General features: G+C 61.9%; 5 protein-coding genes across 5 annotated transcripts; 2 read left to right on the top strand and 3 right to left on the bottom strand.

The window, feature by feature from the left end:
• The first annotated feature begins 3,696 nt into the window (after positions 1–3,696).
• Positions 3,697–7,365, top strand: IFRD2 (interferon related developmental regulator 2). Its single transcript, XM_062500627.1, has 12 exons — positions 3,697–3,738; positions 3,855–3,971; positions 4,064–4,148; positions 4,280–4,404; positions 4,478–4,635; positions 4,839–4,889; positions 5,235–5,404; positions 5,518–5,623; positions 5,861–5,998; positions 6,134–6,262; positions 6,337–6,432; positions 6,574–7,365. Exons 1-12 carry the CDS (start codon positions 3,711–3,713, stop codon positions 6,652–6,654), a joined length of 1,284 nt encoding a protein of 427 aa, XP_062356611.1. The 5' UTR covers positions 3,697–3,710; the 3' UTR covers positions 6,655–7,365.
• Positions 7,366–7,595: 230 nt separating this feature from the next.
• Positions 7,596–9,448, bottom strand: LSMEM2 (leucine rich single-pass membrane protein 2). The gene is made up of 4 exons (XM_062500958.1): positions 9,427–9,448; positions 8,113–8,253; positions 7,821–8,030; positions 7,596–7,732 (listed from the first exon to the last, which is right to left on the bottom strand). The coding sequence occupies exons 1-4, from the start codon at positions 9,446–9,448 to the stop codon at positions 7,596–7,598; spliced, it is 510 nt and encodes a 169-aa protein (XP_062356942.1).
• A 441-nt stretch (positions 9,449–9,889) lies between these two features.
• On the bottom strand, positions 9,890–12,743 carry LOC134048776 (hyaluronidase-3-like). Its single transcript, XM_062500758.1, has 4 exons — positions 12,675–12,743; positions 10,634–11,569; positions 10,437–10,526; positions 9,890–10,305 (listed from the first exon to the last, which is right to left on the bottom strand). The coding sequence occupies exons 2-4, from the start codon at positions 11,534–11,536 to the stop codon at positions 9,952–9,954; spliced, it is 1,347 nt and encodes a 448-aa protein (XP_062356742.1). The 5' UTR covers positions 11,537–11,569; positions 12,675–12,743; the 3' UTR covers positions 9,890–9,951.
• Positions 12,744–12,761: 18 nt separating this feature from the next.
• On the bottom strand, positions 12,762–15,408 carry NAA80 (N-alpha-acetyltransferase 80, NatH catalytic subunit). Its single transcript, XM_062500936.1, is given in 3 exon segments — positions 12,762–13,489; positions 15,026–15,296; positions 15,298–15,408. Coding segments are annotated over 3 exon segments (1,110 nt in total).
• Positions 15,409–16,615: 1,207 nt separating this feature from the next.
• On the top strand, positions 16,616–20,620 carry RRP9 (ribosomal RNA processing 9, U3 small nucleolar RNA binding protein). The gene is made up of 15 exons (XM_062501000.1): positions 16,616–16,690; positions 16,825–16,907; positions 17,133–17,245; positions 17,325–17,398; positions 17,514–17,555; positions 17,743–17,869; positions 18,067–18,191; positions 18,418–18,510; positions 18,610–18,710; positions 18,824–18,958; positions 19,139–19,201; positions 19,279–19,424; positions 19,519–19,598; positions 19,741–19,814; positions 19,910–20,620. The coding sequence occupies exons 1-15, from the start codon at positions 16,616–16,618 to the stop codon at positions 20,013–20,015; spliced, it is 1,437 nt and encodes a 478-aa protein (XP_062356984.1). The 3' UTR covers positions 20,016–20,620.
• Positions 20,621–20,846: the final 226 nt, after the last annotated feature.

Genomic DNA, 20,846 nt, shown 5'->3' with positions numbered 1-20,846 from the left:
CTGGGAGCAGGGGCTGTCAATAATGGGAATAGGGGCAGGATAGGGAATAGGGGCAGGAGCAAAAAGGGTCAGGGAGTCAGGACATGGGCAGGAGACAGGCAGGAGAGGCTGGGGAGAGGAAGAGAGGGAGGGAGGGGCAGGGATACGGACAAGAATGGGGCAGGGAAAGGTCAGGGGCAGGGATATGAGTAAGAGGGAGATAGGGTCCATTTGGGGTCAGGGACAGGGACGGCGTACAGATAGGGCAGAGGAGAGATGGACAGGGATATAGTCAGGAGCAGGGACAAGGATAGAAGTAGAGATATTGGATATTAGGAGTAAGTTTTTATGGAAAGGGTGATAAAGTACTGGAATGATCTGCCCAGGGAGGTAGTGGAGTCACCATCCCTGGATGTGTTTAAAAAAAGACAATATGGCTCTTGGTGCCATGGTTTAGTTCAGGTGTTAGGGCATGGGTTGGACTCAATGATCTTAAAGGTCTCTTCCAACCCAGTGATTCTGTGATTGGCAGCAGCAGCAAATGGCCAGGTCAGGGATGCAGGCAGGAGAAGGGATAGGTGTCCCCTTAGTGTTGGGTGACAACAAGGCAGGAATACAGGCAAGGGTAGGGAAATTAGGAGGAGAGGCAGGGAGAGGACTGGCACTGTCATGAACATTTCACACCTGAACTTTCAGCCTGAGGAGCAAAATGAGGACACCAAGATGAGCATGACAAGAGACATTCTTTATTCACACCCAGGGGTTGTCCCAGCCAAATCGAGGCACCCCAAATGTGGTTCACATGTGGCTCTAACACCCTTCATCTGTTGGGGTACAGCAAGGTTCCACCAATTCCCTGCTGTCCACATGGCTTTGTAAATAAAGCAAGTGCAATTCTATGGCTTTGGCTTCCTTCTTTCCTCGTTCTGGAGTCTGTCTCTGTACCTCAAAGGCTGTTTATCTGTGAGGCCAGATGGTGGGAGGACTCCAGAGAGGTGTTAGAGGGCCCAGGCTGCGGGTCTTCTCTGCCTGCCTTCCCAACCACAGTTACACAGTGTACAACATAACAGGGGGTATATAGACCTCAGTAAAGGCCAAACCATTTCATACTAGAAAGATTAATTGGTACTTTACTTAGGGAATGGGATTTTCCTAATGAGATGCAGGCAGGGGCAGGGACAAAAGCAGGGATACAGGCAGGAATAGTGAGTGGCCATATATGAAGACAGAGCCAGGACAGAGACAGGGGCAGGGAGAGGGGCAGGGATGTGCAGAAAACCATGTTAGGAAAAGCCAGTGTCCATAAAGGAGACAGAGGAGTCCTGCAAAATTATTCGAATAAAGGGAGACTCCACTGGGCCATGACCCCATGGGGTTTCTCTCCCGACGTTCGGACGATGCAGCCTCCTTTTATCCTAACTCCCAGCTGCATGTTGCCCTCTTCCTTTCCCCATTGTCTGAGGTGCTAGGAAGGTACAGCCTTTCCAAACCACCTACCACATTTCTCCCTTGAACATGTCATTTTCCCCTGAAGTTCTGAAGTTCAGGCTATCTGAGTTCTGCAATAGACTTTGTGTAGACCTACTTGTCTATCGTCCTGAAGTTCAGGAATTCAAAGTTCAGGAACTCAAAAACTGTAGTCAAACTGTCTGGGCTCTGTACCAAACCTGTGTGGCTTGAGGTTAGTAGAGACATTAAGACCCATTCTAAAGACAGGAACACCCATTTCTCCTAAAGACCCTCACCCATCGAATTGTTTGTAAAGACTTCAGTACACATCTTTCCTATCAGAGACCAGGGATGAAGATAGCGTCAGGACAGGGAGAGGGGCAGGGATACTGAGGGAGTAGGGATGAACATAGTGCCTGGACAGGGAGAAGGGCAGGGAGAGGGGCAAGAACAGGGACAGCGACAGGGACTAGGGACTGGGGCAGGGAGAGGGGGAAGAACAGGGACAGCGACAGCGACTAGGGACTGGGGCAGGGAGAGGGGGAAGAACAGGGACAGCGACAGGGACTAGGGACAGGGGCAGGGAGAGGGGGAAGAACAGGGACAGCGACAGCGACTAGGGACTGGGGCAGGGAGAGGGGGAAGAACAGGGACAGCGACAGCGACTAGGGACTGGGGCAGGGAGAGGGGGAAGAACAGGGACAGCGACAGGGACTAGGGACTGGGGCAGGGAGAGGGGGAAGAACAGGGACAGCGACAGCGACTAGGGACTGGGGCAGGGAGAGGGGGAAGAACAGGGACAGCGACAGGGACTAGGGACTGGGGCAGGGAGAGGGGGAAGAACAGGGACAGCGACAGCGACTAGGGACTGGGGCAGGGAGAGGGGGAAGAACAGGGACAGCGACAGCGACTAGGGACTGGGGCAGGGAGAGGGGGAAGAACAGGGAGAGCGACAGCGACTAGGGACTGGGGCAGGGAGAGGGGGAAGAACAGGGACAGCGACAGGGACTAGGGACTGGGGCAGGGAGAGGGGGAAGAACAGGGACAGCGACAGGGACTAGGGACTGGGGCAGGGAGAGGGGGAAGAACAGGGACAGCGACAGGGACTAGGGACTGGGGCAGGGAGAGGGGGAAGAACAGGGACAGCGACAGCGACTAGGGACTGGGGCAGGGAGAGGGGGAAGAACAGGGACAGCGACAGCGACTAGGGACTGGGGCAGGGAGAGGGGGAAGAACAGGGACAGCGACAGGGACTAGGGACTGGGGCAGGGAGAGGGGGAAGAACAGGGACAGCGACAGGGACTAGGGACTGGGGCAGGGAGAGGGGGAAGAACAGGGACAGCGACAGCGACTAGGGACTGGGGCAGGGAGAGGGGGAAGAACAGGGACAGCGACAGGGACTAGGGACTGGGGCAGGGAGAGGGGGAAGAACAGGGACAGCGACAGCGACTAGGGACTGGGGCAGGGAGAGGGGGAAGAACAGGGACAGCGACAGCGACTAGGGACTGGGGCAGGGAGAGGGGGAAGAACAGGGAGAGCGACAGCGACTAGGGACTGGGGCAGGGAGAGGGGGAAGAACAGGGACAGCGACAGGGACTAGGGACTGGGGCAGGGAGAGGGGGAAGAACAGGGACAGCGACAGGGACTAGGGACTGGGGCAGGGAGAGGGGGAAGAACAGGGACAGCGACAGGGACTAGGGACTGGGGCAGGGAGAGGGGGAAGAACAGGGACAGCGACAGCGACTAGGGACTGGGGCAGGGAGAGGGGGAAGAACAGGGACAGCGACAGCGACTAGGGACTGGGGCAGGGAGAGGGGGAAGAACAGGGACAGCGACAGGGACTAGGGACTGGGGCAGGGAGAGGGGGAAGAACAGGGACAGCGACAGGGACTAGGGACTGGGGCAGGGAGAGGGGGAAGAACAGGGACAGCGACAGGGACTAGGGACTGGGGCAGGGAGAGGGGGAAGAACAGGGACAGCGACAGGGACTAGGGACTGGGGCAGGGAGAGGGGGAAGAACAGGGACAGCGACAGCGACTAGGGACTGGGGCAGGGAGAGGGGGAAGAACAGGGACAGCGACAGCGACTAGGGACTGGGGCAGGGAGAGGGGGAAGAACAGGGACAGCGACAGCGACTAGGGACTGGGGCAGGGAGAGGGGGAAGAACAGGGACAGCGACAGGGACGAGGGACGGGGCACGTCCCGCTGCGCACGCGCAGATGGTGGAGGGTGCACCCGGGGGCGGGGCGGGGGGCGGGGCGCGGGGTCCGCGCGCGCCGGCCATGCCGCGCTCCCGCCGCGCCGCGCGCCGTGAGTTGGTGGCGGGGGGGGGCCCGGGCGAGAGGACCGGGGGAGCGGGGGACTGGGTGTGACATGGCCGGGGTGACAGCGCCGGGCTCACACGAGTCTGCTATGTACCCTCGCAGGCGGCACCGGCAGCGCCCGGCCGAGCTCGCCCGGCAGCGAGGAGGAGGCCGGCAGCGAGGTACTGAGCCACTGCAGCAGTGCCAGCGAGAGCGCCTGCCCCGCCGACGAGGGACCAGGTGAGCCACGCGGACCCCATGGTGACCCCCACGTGGGTGGGGGTGTCCCCCGCCCTCGGACTCCCCGGCTTCACGTGGTGCTGCCCGGGCAGGGAGCGAGGCGGCGAGTGAGCAAGGCCAGGAGGAGGAGGTAGAGGACAGGCTGAAAGAGCACATGGACAACCTCCTGGACAAGAGGTGAGGAGCGGCTGTCGCCCCCGTGGGCGCTCCGGGCACGCTGCCCGTCCCTGCCAGCGCTGCCAGCCGGGGGCAGGGACGTGCCCCCTCCCGGGATCCCACAGCCCGTGACGTCCCACGGTGTCCCGCAGCGCCAAGGCGCGGCAGGCGGCACTGCAGAGCCTGCGCCTGGCCCTGTCCGCCAGAACCCTGTCCGAGTTCCTGCTGGAGCGCCGCTTCACGCTCGCTGACTCCCTAGAGAAGTGTCTCAAGAAAGGTCGGTGCGGGCGGGCGGGGGGCGGCGGGGCCGGTGAGCCGTGTCTGAGGGAGCTCTCTCGTGTTTCCCACAGGTAAAGGGGAGGAGCAGGCACTGGCGGGCATCGTCCTCACCCTCCTCTGCCTCCAGATGGGCTCTGGCCCGGAGGGAGAAGAGATGTTCCGCACACTGAAGCCCCTGCTCATCAGCGTCCTGACAGATAGCACAGCCAGCCCCAGTGCCCGGCAGAGCGTAAGGCCTGGTCCCTTTCCTCCTGGGGACAGCTCCGTGCTGGGGAGAGCCCAGGCAATGCCTTTGGGAGGGTGACAGGATTGGGTACTGTGGAGCGTGGTGGGACAAAGTAGGATGGCTGCCCCTTGGCTGGGTGCTGGATCAGGCCCAGCATGATCCAGCCAGGCCTGATCTGACTGCATTTCCCTCACTTCTCTTGCCAGTGTGCCACAGCTCTGGGCATGTGCTGCTACATTGCTGCTGCTGACCTCGAGGTAACTGCGCCTGGGTGTCGTCTGTACCCCTGCAAGAGGGCACCCAGGGGCTGCCATGCCACCTGCCCTCAGCCCACAGTGCCAGGGCAGCCTGGAGCTGAGCTGGAGTAGGGGTACGGGGACATCAGTCACAGCCCAGGCCCCTTCTTTCCTGGGCAGCCTGGAGCTGAACTGGGAGGAGGCCTGTGTTGCAGAGATGGGGTGTTGTGGGTGGCGTACCCTCTCCTGCCCCAAGGGGCTTCTGGCACCCCTTGGCTTGGCGGGTCCCTTCTGGTTCCCAGTGCACAGCTCACTGTGGCATCTTCATGGCAGCTGTGTTCTGACTGGCAGGTTTCTCTCCTCCAGGACCTGGTTTCATGCTTGTCCTGCTTGGAGGGCATCTTCAGTCCCCCCAGCACAAGCGAAGTGGGCTCAGCACCTGCCCAGCATGGGCCTCTGCACTGCAGTGCACTCCAGTCATGGTCCCTGCTCCTCACCATCTGCCCCCCCTCCCACCTCAGAGGCATTTTGGACAAGTGAGTGGGGTGTGGGGTGAGTGGAAGCTGGTGTGGGGCAGCCAGCTGTGGAGCACGGCACCCCTGGGGTACTGCTTGCCCTGCCTGACTGCCCTCTTGCCTCCCTGTCACAGTCGCTGGCTGCAGCTGCCCCCACTGCTGACCAGCAGCAGCATTGCCCTGCGCATCCTGGCCGGGGAAACAATTGCACTGCTCTTTGAGCTGGCCCAGGACCTGGAGGTAAGGCATGAGCCCCTGGCAATAGGAGCAGTGGGTGGGGACTAACCAGGCAGCAGGGAGGGAGCTGCTGGAACACCCTGCCCATGTCCCGGCCAAGCTGGCATTGACCTGGCATCACCAGCAGGTGCCCAGGCAGAGGGCCTGGCCCCAGTGATCCCCCAGCCCTGTCCTGGCCATGGCAGTGGGCAGTGGGCAGTGCCTGGAACTAATCCCTCTAAATCCCCTGCTTTTTGGCAGGAGGACTTATGCCACCAAGATACAGAGTTCCTGTGTACCCAACTCAAGGTCCTGGCTACTGAGAGCAACAAGTACCGAGCCAAGACAGACCGACGGAGGCAGCGATCCATCTTCCGAGACATCCTGCGATTCATCGAGGTACCGGAGCCTGGTGGTGCTCTGCCCTGCTACTGTATGGCTGCTTCCCAGCTGCCTAATGATTCCTCTCTCTGGGGAGCCAGGGGACACAGGGCTGGTGCCCAGGTTATTGCTGATGCCCCTCTCTCTGCTCAGAGTGGGGAGTACCAGGAGGAGACCATCCGATTTGGCCTGGAGTGCATGTACCTGGACAGCTGGGCACGCCAGCGCACCTACCAAGCCTTTAAGGAGGTGCTGGGCTCCGGCATCCACCACCACCTCCAGGTAGGGGCTGGGCAGATGCACCAGGGAGTGCTGGGCTGGATCTGGTAGGTGTTGACAGACTCCTGCTTTCACAGAACAATGAGCTGCTACGGGAGATCTTTGGCCTCGGTCCCCCGTTGGTGCTGGATGCGGCTGCTCTGAAAGCCAGCAAGGTCTCCCGCTTCGAGAAGGTGGTTGCCACCTCCCAGATCTGTACTCACAGTCCCCTCTGCCACCATAGGCTCCAGCTGAGTGCCTGAGTGTGCTGGGCGCTGCTGGAGAGGTGAGCAGAGGGGCATCACTAACCTATCTCTCCTTCCATCTCCTTCCAGCACCTCTACAACTCCGCTGCCTTCAAAGCCCGCACCAAAGCCCGGAGCCGCGTGCGGGACAAGCGGGCAGATGTGCTGTGATGGGCAGAGGGGGGCAGAGCCCCCAGCCCACCTGGACTGCAGACCCAGCACTGTGAGGGGCAGGTGCCCCCAGCCCTCAGGCTTTTATTCACATACAGCAGAGTATTTAATGCCTGGAGCTGCCCCAATGAGGGGCTGCCCCCTCTTTTATTTTTTTAACCAAAAAATAGGAAGGATAAAAGAAGAGCAGGGGGAAGTGGTGGCATGCTGCTCTGTGCCTGCTCTGTGGCTGTGCTCCATGTGGCACAGTAGGAGAGGCTCTCACCCAGGCTCCTGCAGCCCCTGTCAGTGGCAGGGCTCGTGTGCACCCTCCCCAGTTCTGCAGGGGCACCAGGGTGGCCTGGCACAGCCTGAAGGGTGGGTGGGAAGGCAGAGCTGTGCAGGGCTGCAGAGCAGCTGGTCCTGGTGTCTGTGTCTTTGGCAGGAGTGTTCTCCTTGCCCTGCCATGCTGGATACAGCCCCTGCCTCCCCAGTCAGCCTACCATCAGTGATGGTGGCAGAGTGGTGTGGCAAGCTCTGCCCAGCCCTGCCAGCTGCCCTTTTTCAGCCAAAAGTTTTGTATGAAATAGTAATCTTGGAAATTAATTATGGGGGTGGGGCACTGCCCAGGCGGGCATAGGGCCATGCCAGTTGGCAGTGCCTACCACCCTGGGAATGTATCTATCATGGTGATTTTCTAAGACTTTGATTGTAAGAGGTAATTAAAAGGCTAATTCAAGTATGCCTTCTGCCTTGTTAAGAGGAAGGGCTGTCACTGGAATGGATGTAGGTCCTTACAGCCCAGTTTATTTCTCTCACAGCCTGGGGCAGGGGCTGGGATTGCCCCTGTGCCCCGACGGGCAATGCTGCCTGGTCTCAGCGGGTAAGGCTGCCTACTCCCTCCTGCCCTTCAGTGCTCCTTCCCGTGGCAGCCCGGAACCTTTGGTGGGGCCAGGGGCAGCTCAGCGGTGCCCGCCAGGCTGGGCACTGGTGTTGAGGCGAGCCCAGAGCTGCCTGCTGGCTGCCCGTAGCTGGTGCACGGCGTCCTCCTGGCTCTCCAGCCACTGGGCCAGCGCCCGCACCGACTGGCTCTGTAGGACTGCGGGGAGAGGATGGGGACGTGCTGAGGGTGGGCAGTTTAGCCCCCTACAGTTCCCCATCTCCTCACCCTGCCCAGTGCCACGTACCACTCAGGTAGATGGCCAGCGTGGCCAGGACCAGGCTCGACAGTGCCAGGAGCGCCAGCAGGGCCAGCAGCAGGGGATGGCCAGGGCCAAGGCAGGGGCAGGGGCTGGCAGGGGGCACGGGGCGCAGGGTGGGCAGGAGCGGCGGGGGCACGGGGGACATGGGCTGAGGTGGGGGCCGGTGCAGGCTGCTGGAGGAAGCCGGGCCATTGCCTGCAGGCAGGGGAGAGAAGGAGTTAGAGCCTGGCCACGGGCACAGCTGGGGCTAGCACAGCTCCCCCTGCAGTGCTCTCACCCTCTGCACCCTTGTGCCCGCCTGAGGCCCAGTACAGGTCGCTGATGGACTCCACGGGGCGCAAGCTGATGGCTCCGGACTCACTGCTGTCGGGGTCCCCAGGCTCTGCCAGCACGGCACCCTCAGCCCTTCCCATGCTGTCTGCTGGAGCAGAGGCAAAGGGTCAGCCTGTGTCCTGCCCACAGCCCCCACCTGCCCTGGGCACCCCTGTGGGACCAGAGCTGAGGGGCTCTCAGGCTTGGCGATCCAGTGCTGCACCAGGGCAGGCAGCCAAGGCTGGTGTTCCTTTGGCACAGCCCTGCAGCCACAGTGGGCAAGCACTGTCTGTGTCCCCCTGGCCACATTGCTGTCATCAGAGCAATTAGCGGGTGCCTGGTGGCCAGGATCCCGGCGCCTTGTTAGTGGGGCTGGAATCTGGCCCTGGCTTGGGGGCAGGAATGTGCCACCCCCCAGCCAGGATGGCCCAGGCACTGTGGGACTGGCTGGGGCTCCAAGGGCCAGCTGGAAGCCGATGGGCAGGTGCAGGGCAGTGTGAATCTGCAGCATGGCCTGGCTTGCCTCGCAGGTACTGTGCTGCTTGGGGGTGCAGAGATGGAGATGTGGGGTGTATGCTGTGCCAGGGGGCCCGGGTTCCCGTTGCCCTAATGAGCACATCACATGGGACTGAGAGGGCTTTTTGGAACTAGGCATTGCTCCAGCACTGTTTTGGGAAGCAACCATGCTTGCATTGGGATAGAGGGAAAATATTATCTTCCTGGTGTTTGTGTGTTTTTGAGCAGTGGGCAGGGCCCACACACTGTGCCCTTGGCAGAGCAGGGCAGGCTGGCACTGTGCCCACTCCCAATCCCTCCCTGGGTCAGTGGCGTGTTGCAGGGCAGCATGGCGCCGTGCTGCTGCTGTCCAGACTGTGTCACCCACAGGGCTGGCAGGCATCAGGGCTGGGGGGGCCTTGGCTAGTACCCAGGGTCCCCTCAGACCCTCCCCACAGCCCTAGCCTTGGCCAGGGACTGCTTCACAGGTACCCACATCACCCCTGCACCCACTTGCCACTGGTGGGGAGGCACAGCTGGTCGCATAGGTTTGGTGCAGGGGGCTGTGCCCGCCAGCTGCTTGCACCCTCCCCAAACCCTGCTACCCTACACCTGCCTCCCTCCATGACCCCCTTTTCCCTGGGCAGGCATCTCTGCCCACAGGCCTCATGGAAGAAGGCATCATCTGGCTGCTGCTTCCATCCCAACCCCACAGCCATGCATCACCCAGTGCCCTCTGGAGTGCTAGAGCCCACACCAGCCCCAAGCCCACTTCCCAGTGTACCTTCTGCAGCCTCCCTGGGCATGGCTCCCTGTGCCCGGGCAGCGTGAGCGGACAGTGAGGTGGTGCAGGGCCCCCAGGAGCTGGGCACTGGGTTCCTGATGCGCCAACTGCGCCGCTTAAAATAGGACAGTGAGAAACACGGTTGGGGGGCGATAAAAATAGCTGTGGGGAGGGGGGCCTGGTGGCGTAGTCAGGGCTGCTGGCAGCACAGTGTCAGTGGCAAAGGGACAGCAGGTTGTGGCAGGGCCCTGTGCCCCCTTTCCCAGGGTAAAAAGGCTGCCAGCTTATGGGATCGTGGCAGAGCCCATGCAGGGAAATTGAGGCACTGTCAGACCCATCCAGAGCCAAACTGTGCTGCCTCTCAGCAGCAATGGCAATTGTGCCCAGCCTGGGCACATCACAGAGTCCCCCACAAAGACCATGCCAGCTGTGCCAGGAGAATTTATTTAGGTTAATGAGACCATAGGAATTGCCAGCAGCAGCAGCATTGCTGGGATAGGGGACCATGATGGTCCCCAGCCTTTGTCACCAGCCCCATGTACCCTGTGGCAGGCAGGTGTCAGAGGATGTGAGATCCTTGTGCTCATAGAGGCTGTGAGCGCGGGCAGGCACCTGGCAGGAGGTGGCAGGGCTGATCTGTACCCGCTGGGCACAGCCTTTACCTGCCCAGCCACGGTAGCAGTGGCAGCGGAAAGCAGCCCACGGGCCAGCAGTGGGGCCAAGGTGCAGGAGGCTGTCCAGGTCATGGGGCTGGCGGCGCACACAGCGCCCATGCCCATGGCACTGCCCATAGCTGCATTCTCGGGCTGCTGCCGTGACGTTGGCCACGTAGGGACCCAGGGTGGACACAAGGTAGTGGCGCAGGCTGGCACAGCTTTCCTGGGGAGGAAGCGGTAGTGAGAACACACTACAGCAAGAGAGCCCTGGCCAGCCCTCCCTGGTGGGTACAGGGGATGTGGCCATCCCGTACATCCCATGCCATCTCCAGTGCTGCAGGGGATCATACTCACAGCCGAGCGGGAGTACAGCATGTCACCCCAGAGCACAAGTCCAGCCACTCCCAGTGCTGCGCTCTCCCCAATGGTGTGCACCAGGTCAGCCTGCCACGAACAGAGATGTGACCAGTCTGGGGGACACAACCTCTGTCCCAGTGCCAACCAGAACCCTGCATCACACCCGCAGCCAACTCCGGCCCCACTGTACTTACCAGCTGCAGGAACTGGGATGAGCGGCGGAAGGAGAGGCGTGAGTAAGCGATCACGGGCAGGATGCCGTCAGCCCCGAAGGCGGCCACGCGCAGGGCTTCGCGCAGCCGGTGGTGCACGTAGCGCTGGCGCAAGGCGGGTGGCAGTGCCAGCGGCAGGTAGATGCTGGGATAGAGGGCAGAAGAGGCGGCCCAGAGCCAGCCCAGATGGTTGTTGCGCTGCACCTCTGCCGGCTGACACTGCCCAGTGTAGTTTGCCTCCTTGGCCCAGTTGCTGTTGAGGCAGTCGGGAAAGCGGTAGAAACCCCAGAGCCCCCCAGGGCGCAGGGCCCGGCCCACCAGGAGTGTCTCCTCCATTAGAGCCTGTGCCGCCTGCTCGAACTCCAACTGTGCCAGTCGGAGCTGCTGCCGTGCCGGCAGGATGCCAAGCTGGTCCTGCACCCACTGCTCTGAGGCTGTCCGGTACATCTTTTTGGCCCCCCAGTTTTGGGCCCACAGGGGCCTCCACTCCTCCCAGTCCACCACGGCCAAGCCATGGAAAGCAGGTTGCAGCAGGAGGCGGATGTCCTCGGCAACCCTGTTGATGTGGGCCTCGAGGGAGACACGCTGGGGGATGCCCCCATTATGGGGGACACCCTGCTGTGACAGGTAGGGGTAGAGCCCAAACTTGTTCTTGTAGAAGATGGTGATGTTCTGGCCGGCAAAGTGGCCACCCTGGTTCTCCACGATGCCGTAGTCGCTGAGGGGCAGCCCCAAACCAAAGCGGTGCTGGCAGCGGCCGGTGGGGACGTTCCACACCACAGCAAAGGGCTGGCCGCCTGCCAGGGGCTCGGGTGCTGGGCTCTCCTTGCTGGCTGTGCCCAGTGCCAGGCAGGCCCACAGTGCCATCACCAGCACCAGCACCATCCCGCCTCAGCAGCTGCTTGTGGGGCTGGCACCCTGTGAAGAAAGGAGAGCCGTGGGGGTGAGGCTGTGGGATGCAGTGGGCATTCCAGCAATGCCAGCACTGCCACCCTGGCACATGGTGGACTAGGATTGGCCACAGGGGCTGGGCTGTTCTGCAAGCACACGCTGCCCACCCCAATACCTGAATGGGTACAGCTGGGGGTTTGAGACCCCTCCTGCCTCAGCACTGCAAGTGTTACCTCTGCCTGCTGCTCTCTGGTGCTGAGATCCTGCTTGCCCCACCACAACCATGGCACAGCTCTGGAGTGGCACTGCAAGCCACTGACCCTGGTGCCTCAATTTCCCTGCGGCTCCCAGTCCCGCCTGTAGCGGAGGCACTGAGACTCTTGGTCCCTGTTTCAGCACAGTGCTGAGCCAGGCTGGGCGATCTGCTGAAGGACTGAGTCCCCCCAAGAGGCACAGTGGGGCCAAAGGGGCAGCTCTGTCCTTCAGAGCCCAGGCAGGGCAAGAGGGGTCTGGTGCCCCTGCCTGGTGCTGGCCAGCTGCCCAGAATGAGGGGATTAGGTGGGGAACAGGCTCAGGGCCACGTGACACAGCAAGGGCAGTGCTAATCCCTCGTTGCGAGGCCAGTTGCTCTCTCTGACCTTCCTGCTCCCATGCCTCTGGCCCTCACTGACGCCGGCTGCCTTAGGGGGGTTTGGCCACCTGTCCCCCTCGCCATGCAGTGCAGGGGACCTGATTCTGCAGCACCACCACCATGTCCTACTCCCACAGTGCCCCCCCAACCATCCTGTGCCTCAGCTTCCCCAGGCTGCTCAGTGAGGACAGCTGTGGCCATGCTGGAGGCCACCATATCTCATCAGCCCCTTCTGTCCCACAGCAAATCCTGAGTGGAGGAAACACTAGCGGGACTGGGCAGTGCTCCTGGGGACCAGTGCCAACCCCACAGCCTGCAGTGGGCCTGGCTCCTCACCATGCTGGTGGTCCCACAGCCCCAGCCAGCTGAACTGGGGACCAGGCAGGAGCAGAGGCAGCGTGCCCAGGACAGGGCATCGGAACCACCTCCCTGCCAGCACCTCCCCGTCCCCAGCAATGGGGCCAGAGTGAACCATGGAGGCTGGGACTGCTGGTGCCAGACCTGAAGAATGGCAGGTAGTCAGGCAGTGCTGCAGTGGGCAGCTCGTGCCTGCACTGCTTTTAATCACTGGCTCGGGGCCCCAGCCCCTCAGATGTCCTTCTTCATCCAGAAGATGGGGACCCCTTTGGCATCACGGTGTGGGGATTCCAGGAGGCTCTGCTCGCTGCTCTCAGCCAGGACACCTCTCGCCCAGATCACAGTCGGTGGGGGAGGCGGTGGGGGGACAGTGAGGGGCGGGAGAGGAGGTGATGGGGCAGCGGGTACCCATGGCCTGGTGGTGGTGGCAGCAGCAGCCCTGGAGGGGGCGGAGAAAAGCCGCAGCACCTCAGAAGATACAGCCGGGCTGAGAAAGGCCACGTTCTGCACCGGCTCACCCAGGACAAAGCCCAGGTGGGCATAGAAATGCTGCTTGTCGTGGGTGGTGAGGTGCAGGCAGCGAAAGCACCGGACCCGGGCCCACTGTTCAGTGGCCTCCATCAGCCGCCGCCCATAGCCCTGGCCCCGCAGTGCCCGGGCCACCACCACGCTCTCCACAAAGAGGTCATGGGGACGGCCAACCACGCGGGACAGTCGGACATGGCCCACAAGCTCACAGGGCCCCTCCCGGGCAACAGGGGTCTCGCTGGGGCCCTGGCTCCGGATCAGCAGCAGGCAGGTGGGAAAGGCGTCCGAGGAGCGCTGCAGTGAGTGGAGCCGCGACGCCCGGCTTTTGCCCCACTCCTCGCCCAGCAGCTCGGCACACGCTTCCAGCAGCTCCGGCCTCTGGTGCAAGGGGACCAAGCTGAGCTCCTCTGACACGGAACCCATTCTTCTCACTGACAGGAAACCAAGCAGGTCACAGTTTAGAGGCAGAAAGGCACAGACCATGCATCTGTTCCCCCCAGCCCACCACTGGCCCCAGTACAGACACGGTTCTGCAGCAGCATAGCCACACTAGTCCATGGAGGTTTAGCGGGTCCAAGGTCAAACAACAGATTCATGGCAGGGAAGTGGCACGTGGTGCCAGCTCCAGGAAATCATGCCAAGAGACCTGCAGAAAGGTTTAGCACTGCCAAGGCAGCTGAGGGGCAGGAGGAAGAGTGCTGGCCTTGCTTCCTCCCCAGCCCCTGCCACTAGCTCCTGCCATCTCGGCACCCATCAGACCAGCTAATTCATCACACATTTTCTGAGTCAGGGTTCTGAAGAGCCCAGAGAGCCTCTGAGAAAACTCCTATCCCACTGCAATTTCAGCCTGGCAGTTCCCCTTAAGAAGCCACAAGCAGAAGGCAGGAGGAACCATCACGCCAGTTGATTAACTAGGATTGAGCAAACTGCCCCACTTCCCCTCTGGGGGTTGGGGAAGACCTGAGCCTGCCCTCCCACACCCTAGGTGCCCCCAAGAGGCATGATGGGGTCACCCCCTAGCACCAAGACTCCTGACTCACAGCCCAGCTTGCACTCTCCCCTTCCCCATCAGGACTCCTGAGTGGGTGACGGCTTCCTTCTGTCTGCCCAGCAAAGCCAAGCCAGGACTCCAACAGTATCTGTCTGCCAGCCACCCTGCCTGCACTCACACTGCCTTCACCCACCCTCCCTGTGCTCACTCTGCTGCTACCCACCCTGTCTGCACTCACCCTGGTCACAGACACCCTGCTCACACCCACCCTGCTCACACCCACCCCTCTCACACTCACCCTGCCTGCTCCTGCTGGCTCCTTTGCCCTGGGTGCCAGCGCAGCAGGAAGCAGCCCAGGCTCATGACCAATCATAGTGCCTGGTTCTGCTTCCCTGGAGTGAATGACATGTCTGTCCAGGGCCCCACACAGCACCCCCTGCTTCCCATGCAGCACCCCACACAGGGCACTCACCCTGCCTGCACCCCGATTGCCCTAAGCCACACAGCACTCACACACAGATACTGAAACAGCATCACCCAGCTGATTGCTGCTCCCACCTCATGGCTGCACCTCCTAACACAGGTCCTCACCCCACCACTGACCCTCACTGACCACCACTGACCCCCCCCACCTACCCATCATTGATCCTATCACTGACCCATCACACTGACCCTATAATTGAACCCATCACTGACCCTCTCACCGGCCCATCATTGACCCCCCCCAATAACCCATCATTGACCCTATTATTGACCCCAGCACTGACCCATCATGACCCACCACTGACCCCATCATTGACCCAGAACTGACCCACCACCTGATCCCACCGCTGATCCCCTCATTGACCCTGTCACTGAACCCGTCATTGAACCCAGCACTGACCCAACACCGGCCCATCACTGGGCCACCACGGAGCCCCTCTCCCCGCCCTTCTCCCCTCGGCTCTCCCCAGCCCCAGCCCGGTCCCTCCCGTACCGCTCTCCGGCCCCGCCGCCGCCGTCACTTCCTCCTCCTGTCCCGCCCCGCCCCGTCCCGCCCGCGCCCTCTGGCGGCCGGAGGACGCGCCGTGCGCTCCCCGGAGCCCCGCGCTGCCCCCACGGCTCCGGGCTGCTCCCAAATTCCCGCACGCACCCACCGACTCTTGGCCGTGGTAGGACGGCGGCACACCCTACCCTGACCTGCCCACCCCTCCGAAGGGCCTCCAGTCCCAGGGACAGCAAGGCCCACTGGGCAGTGCTGCAGTGCTTGCAGTTCCGCTCCCTTCTGGAGCAAGGCTGCCCAAGACTGTTTTGGGGATGTCCATCTTCACGCCCTCCCCTCCACCCCAAGGAGTGAGACACTGTGCGGGAGCTCTCCATCTGTCTCTTTCAAGTCGTGATGGGGTTTACAGAAGGCACCACAAAGATGATGAAGCAGGAGGTGCAGGACAGCTCTTTCAACCTGCATGACAAGGACATAGATGAGGCCAAGGTGGGATTCCCAACCTGGCTGGCCTTTTGGGCAGCACAGTTTAGACCCTTCAGATGTGTCCCCATGATTTCTAGCTTGCTCAGTTCCTAGGTAGAGCTCCCCTCCCTGACCATAGCTGCCTTTCTGCTCCTGCTGCCCAGATGGATGGGGAGGTGGGTTCCTTGTCCACCCAGCTCCTTCTGCGCTGCCCCGGCATGGGTTCCTGCAGCCTCAGAGACTGAGCAACAGCTCCACAGCCGCCTGGGACCACCAAGACCAAAACTTCATAGCCTCGACAGGCTTCCAGCCAGAGAGGGTGGCTCTTCTTTGTCATGCTCTGGGGTGCTGAGCCTGAGGGCAGCCTCACTCCCCAGCTGGTGCACGCACTTGCACAGGCTGGGACAGGCTCTCCCTAGGCCTGTTGCATTCCCACTGTCCTTCCCTGATTCCCCCTGTGCCAAAGAGAAAAGAAATTGTTTGCACATAATAAAACTTCTGCACAAAAGCAGTTTTTAGCTCTTTAGAGCATCACCTGTCCCAGACACAGACACTAGCCCAGCATGGGCAAGGACGGATCCCTGGAACTCCACAAAGTACATGGGAAGGGACCAGAGGCCACGCCCGACAGTGGAGCCTGGTTAAGGGTCCCTGAGGGGCAGAACGAGTTGATCACGATCTCAGAACCGACTGTCACTGTCACCACGGGGGGCTGCCAGCTGCAGGACTGGGCCCGAAGGATCATGGGAGGCAGAGGAGGGCGCGCTGGGGACCCTGGGGCTCTGACAGCCGGTCCCGGGCTGCGGGTCCCCGACAAGAGCGGCCGGTCCAGCACTGGGGACCCCGCGGCACCGGGATCGGAGGGGCGGTGCAGCACAGGGGGCGTGACCAAACTTGGGGGGCGGGGCTACGGACCGGGGGCGGGTCGACCATTTGACGTCACACCCGACTGACACGCGGCTGCCGGACGGGGGCGGGGCAGGGCACGGTTCCGTGCCCGGGAGGCGGTGCCGCAGGGCCAACAGGAGGCGGGATCCTCCCGCCCACAGCCAATAGGCGCTGTCGGGGGCGTGGCCTTGACCCTTCTGGCGGCCGGGGGGGCCCACGTGCGGCGGCAGCATGGCGGCGGCAGCGGGCGGCAGGAGGGCCAAGGGCCCGCGTGGGGCGGCGGCGCGGCGGCGGCCGCGGCCGGCGGTAAGGGCCGGGCCGGGCCGGGCCGGAGGGAGAGAGGGGGGCGAGGAAGGGCTACCTCGCCGGGGTCGCCGCCGTGGCGCTTTCGCTGCGCACGTCCCGTCTCGTCCCGTTGATCGCCCCATTTTGTTCCGCAGGCACCGGGCGCCGATGGAAGACCGCGGGCGACGGCCGGTCGGCCCGCCGACGAGGAAGTGTCTAGCGACTCCGAGACAGAGAGGTAAGGGCTGCGCCTGGGGTGTGCCGGTACCGTAGCGGGGTGCCGATACCGGGGGATGCCTGTACCAGAGTGGTGCCGGGCCGGGGGATGCCTGTACCGGAGAGATGTCGCACCGGGGGATGCCTGTACCGGAGGGCGTGTTGGACCGTGGGGTGCCTGTACCGGAAGGGATGCCGCTACCTGTGGGGTGCCGGTACCGATGCTCACGCACGCGTGTCTCTGCAGCCCGTTCCTGGGGCGGCGGCGGCGAGAGGCAGCGGAGGAAGAGGTGGAGGAGACGCCGCAGGAGAAGAAGCTGCGCTTGGCTAAGCAGTACCTGGAGGAGCTCCGGCAGCTCGGTGAGTGCTGCCCGGCGCCAGTGCCCCGCGGGGCGGGCCCGGGCGCTGAGCCCGACCCTCATGCACTGTCCCGCCGCAGAGGAGGAGCGGGCGGAGGAGGAGGAGGAACTCGAGCCGGCGGATCTCATCGGCGACCGGCTGAAGGAGGACGTGGTGAGCGGGGGGGCCCGTGCGGCTTCTCGGTCCCGTTGACAGCAGCGGGCTCTGTCCCCTTCCCGCGGGACCGGGACTGAGGCCGCCTCTGCTGAACCTCTCCCTTCTTCCCCAGTTGGAGCAGAGGGGCCGGCTACAGCGCCTGGTCGCCAAAGATGTAAGTGCCCGGTGCTGGGAGTGCCAGACTGCATGTGCCAGTTTAGGGGACACTAAGGCACGGCCAGCATGCTACAGCCTTTCTGCCAGCTGCTGGCACCCTGGAGAAGTCAGGGTGTGTGCTGGGGTACTCCTGTGCCTGGGGAAGGGTCCTGGGCAGCCCAGCTCACATCCTGCTCTCCCTGCAGGTACAGCCTCCAAATCCAGCCAGGATCCGTGTGCTGCGGGGACACCAGCTGCCTGTTACCTGCCTCGTCATCTCTCCTGATGACAGATTCATTTTTTCTTCTTCCAAGGACGGCTCCCTCATCAAATGCAAGTGTTCACTTGGTGCTGTGGTTGATTGGCTGTTCCCAGGCCCAAACCCTTCAGGGACCCAGGTGCCCACTGAGGTGGCTTGGCCCTTGGCAGTTCTTGTATTGTGCATAATTCCAGGCTCTGTGGAAGGCTCCTTGACACTTTTGGGTGTGGTGGGAATCTCCCAGAGGGTGATTGTGATGACTTTTGTGCAGGGGATGTGGACAGTGGGAAGAGGCTGTGCGTGGTGCCTGGGGGGAAGAAGGGCACGGAGGAGCGGCACATGGGGCATGCATCCCAAGTCCTTTGCATGGCCATTTCATCGGACGGCAAGTACCTGGTATGGGGACAGGGGGTGGAGAGATGGCCATGGGAAGTGTTCTCCCAGGGTCCTGGGAGTAGAGTCTCATGCCCAGACGTGCCTTGCTGGGTTAAAGCAGCCAATACCCCCTGCTGGGTCAAGAGTGGGTGCCTGGGACACCCAAAGCCCATGGAGTGGGAGTGGAGGCAGGGTGGGCTGTGGGTATCCAAGGTGAAAGTCTCAGGCATCCCCTGCTGTCTGCCAGGCTACGGGAGACAGGAACAAGCTGATCATGATCTGGGATGCAGCCACCTGCAAACGCCTGCACATCTTCACAGGGCATCGCGATGCCGTTTCAGTGAGTTGGGGGCTTTGGGCATGGTGTCTGTGGGACCAGGCAGCTGTGTCTTCCTCAGCATCCATCACAGCTGTGCTATGCCTGTCCATCTGTCCCCAGGGCCTGTCCTTCCGAAAGGGCACACACCAGCTGTATAGCGCTTCCCATGACCGCTGCGTCAAGGTCTGGGACGTGGCAGAGAACGCATATGTGGAGACCCTGTAAGACCTGGGGAAATCCCACTGACCCTTCCAAAGGGTGCGCCAGCAGCCCTGAGGAGGTGAAGGGGCAGAGGGCCGTGCTTGCCATAGCTCTTTGTTGTCTCCTTCTCCAGGTTCGGACACCAGGACGTCATCACAGGGCTGGACAGCCTGAGCCGGGAGCGCTGTGTGACTGCAGGAGGACGGGATGGCACCGTGCGGCTCTGGAAGATCCCTGAGGAATCACAGCTCGTGTTTTCTGGGCACCAGTAGGTCGGGGGTGGAAGAGGGGGCTGTGAGGAGGTGTGTCCAGCTGGGGCAGTGGTGTGTGGGTGCCAGGCATCACCAGGAGCACCCTGGGGATGCTGGTGCCCTGATGAGGTCTTGTCCCCTAAACAGGATCCCAAAGCACACTTGTAACTGCTGGCAGTTGCCTCTTCTCTTCACAGGGGTTCCATCGACTGTATCCAGCTCATCAACGAGGAGCACATGGTGTCTGGTGCTGATGATGGGTGAGCATGGGGCCAGGATGATGCCTGGGGTGGGCAGGGTGCCCCCTCATCCCCCTCATCCCTCACATCCCCTGCAGCTCTTTAGCCCTGTGGGGGCTGACGAAGAAGAAGCCACTGGCACTGGCTCGGCAGGCGCACGGTGAGCAGGACACCCAGGGCCTGCAGCAGCCATACTGGATCTCTGCAGTGGCTGCCCTGCGCAACAGTGACCTCCTGGCCACAGGTGTGTGGCAACTGCTTTTGGCAGCCTGTGGGGGAAATGTGTCCTGCTCCCATCCCTGGGGTGGGGTGCATGACAGTTTCCCTTTATGCTCCAGGCTCCCACAGCGGCAGTGTGAAGCTCTGGAAGTGTGGTGAAGGATTTCGGAAGCTGGAGTGCCTCTTGGACATTCCCTTGGTATGGAGGGAGGGGCAGGTTGGGAATTCTGGAGTGGGGCTGGAGGGTGTATCAGCAGGGGCTCCCCTTCTTGGGCAGCAGGAGAAGCCTGAGGGAGCCCCTAACCCTGCCCTGTCCATTTACCCTTCCCTGTCCCCTCCAGGTGGGTTTTGTCAACAGCCTCAAGTTCTCAGCAGCTGGTGACTTTCTGGTGGCTGGCGTTGGGCAGGAGCACCGGTACTGTCCCCCCTCCCTGGTGCTGCCTGGGGATGCAGCTTCCCCCTCCTCTGGGTTTGTTGGAGGGTGATCCCCCTAATCTCTCTCATCCACAGGCTTGGACGGTGGTGGAGAATCAAAGAAGCCAAAAACAGTATCTGCATCATCCCCCTGAAGCAGAAGACCACAGCCCCTAGCCCTGAATCCCCTGGTAGCTCCTAACCCCGGTCCATGGAGCCACTGGAGAAGGTCATTCTGGTGCTGTAGCTGTGCCCCCCATCCTTAGTGCAGCCACCACCCTGAGAGCGGCAGGATGTGAATGGAGGTTGTCACATTGTCCCTGATTCTGCTGGCCCCCATGTTAATGTGGCTGCGCCCTCTGCGAGGGTCTGTCCCCCTCTCTGAGGTTTGGCTGTAGCTGAGCTCTGGAACAATCCATTTTGTAAAAAAAAAAAAAACAACACCAAAACCACTTTATTTACATAAATTACAAAAAAAAAAAAATCACACTTTTCACAGAAAAAAATCTACTCTTAAAAACTTGGTTTGGCTCAAATACCTGGGTCCTGTTGCTTGCCCTGAGCCTCCAACGTCACCCCCTGGGCTCTGCAGGGGCTGGGGTCAGTGGACTTTTGTCTGCCCCTGCCCTGTCTCCCACAAAGGGATGAGAAGCGCCACACACAGGGAGGATAGCGATGGAGGGGCTTGGGCCCAGCCCAGCCACGCTCAGTGGCTCTCCTGGGGCCAAAACCGGGAGGAAGACATGAAATTATAAAGCGCTGGAGGAAGGGTGATGTGGTCCGAGGCTTGGAACAGGAGATGATGTGAAAGGGATCGCACTGGGACGGTGGGGTGGGCGATGGGGTGAGGGCGGTGTGTGTCAGTGGGAGGTGCCGCGTGGATTGGTGCAAGCAAAAAGCAGTAGGTGGAACAGGGAGTCAAGTGTGTCCCAGCTGGGGCTGGGGGCAAGAGGCAGGGGATGTGCCCCAGGGCTCAGTGCAGGCAGGTCTGCAGCAGGGCTCAGTGCAAGGGACAAGGAGAGTATTTGTGTTA

Source organism: Cinclus cinclus, chromosome 12 (assembly GCF_963662255.1).
Source record: "Cinclus cinclus chromosome 12, bCinCin1.1, whole genome shotgun sequence".
Taxonomy (NCBI): Eukaryota; Metazoa; Chordata; class Aves; order Passeriformes; family Cinclidae; genus Cinclus; species Cinclus cinclus.
This window is presented reverse-complemented; position numbering and strand designations above follow the sequence as displayed.

Excerpts from the sequence above, each read along its gene's own strand:
- LOC134048776 (XM_062500758.1), bottom strand. The coding sequence starts at position 11,536 with ATGGTGCTGGTGCTGGTGATGGCACTGTGGGCCTGCCTGGCACTGGGC. Across the intron at positions 10,527-10,633 it reads CATCCCAGTTCCTGCAGCTG|GCTGACCTGGTGCACACCAT; the intron begins GTAAGTACAGTG and ends TGTTCGTGGCAG. Across the intron at positions 10,306-10,436 it reads TGCTGTACTCCCGCTCGGCT|GAAAGCTGTGCCAGCCTGCG; the intron begins GTGAGTATGATC and ends CTTCCTCCCCAG.
- RRP9 (XM_062501000.1), top strand. The coding sequence starts at position 16,616 with ATGGCGGCGGCAGCGGGCGGCAGGAGGGCCAAGGGCCCGCGTGGGGCG. Across the intron at positions 16,908-17,132 it reads AGCGACTCCGAGACAGAGAG|CCCGTTCCTGGGGCGGCGGC; the intron begins GTAAGGGCTGCG and ends GTGTCTCTGCAG. Across the intron at positions 18,511-18,609 it reads GGCATCGCGATGCCGTTTCA|GGCCTGTCCTTCCGAAAGGG; the intron begins GTGAGTTGGGGG and ends ATCTGTCCCCAG.
- IFRD2 (XM_062500627.1), top strand. The coding sequence starts at position 3,711 with ATGCCGCGCTCCCGCCGCGCCGCGCGCC. Across the intron at positions 3,972-4,063 it reads CCCCGCCGACGAGGGACCAG|GGAGCGAGGCGGCGAGTGAG; the intron begins GTGAGCCACGCG and ends CTGCCCGGGCAG. Across the intron at positions 4,149-4,279 it reads GACAACCTCCTGGACAAGAG|CGCCAAGGCGCGGCAGGCGG; the intron begins GTGAGGAGCGGC and ends GGTGTCCCGCAG.
- LSMEM2 (XM_062500958.1), bottom strand. The coding sequence starts at position 9,448 with ATGCCCAGGGAGGCTGCAGAAG. Across the intron at positions 8,254-9,426 it reads GCCCAGGGAGGCTGCAGAAG|ACAGCATGGGAAGGGCTGAG; the intron begins GTACACTGGGAA and ends CTGCTCCAGCAG. Across the intron at positions 8,031-8,112 it reads CGGGCACAAGGGTGCAGAGG|GCAATGGCCCGGCTTCCTCC; the intron begins GTGAGAGCACTG and ends CCCTGCCTGCAG.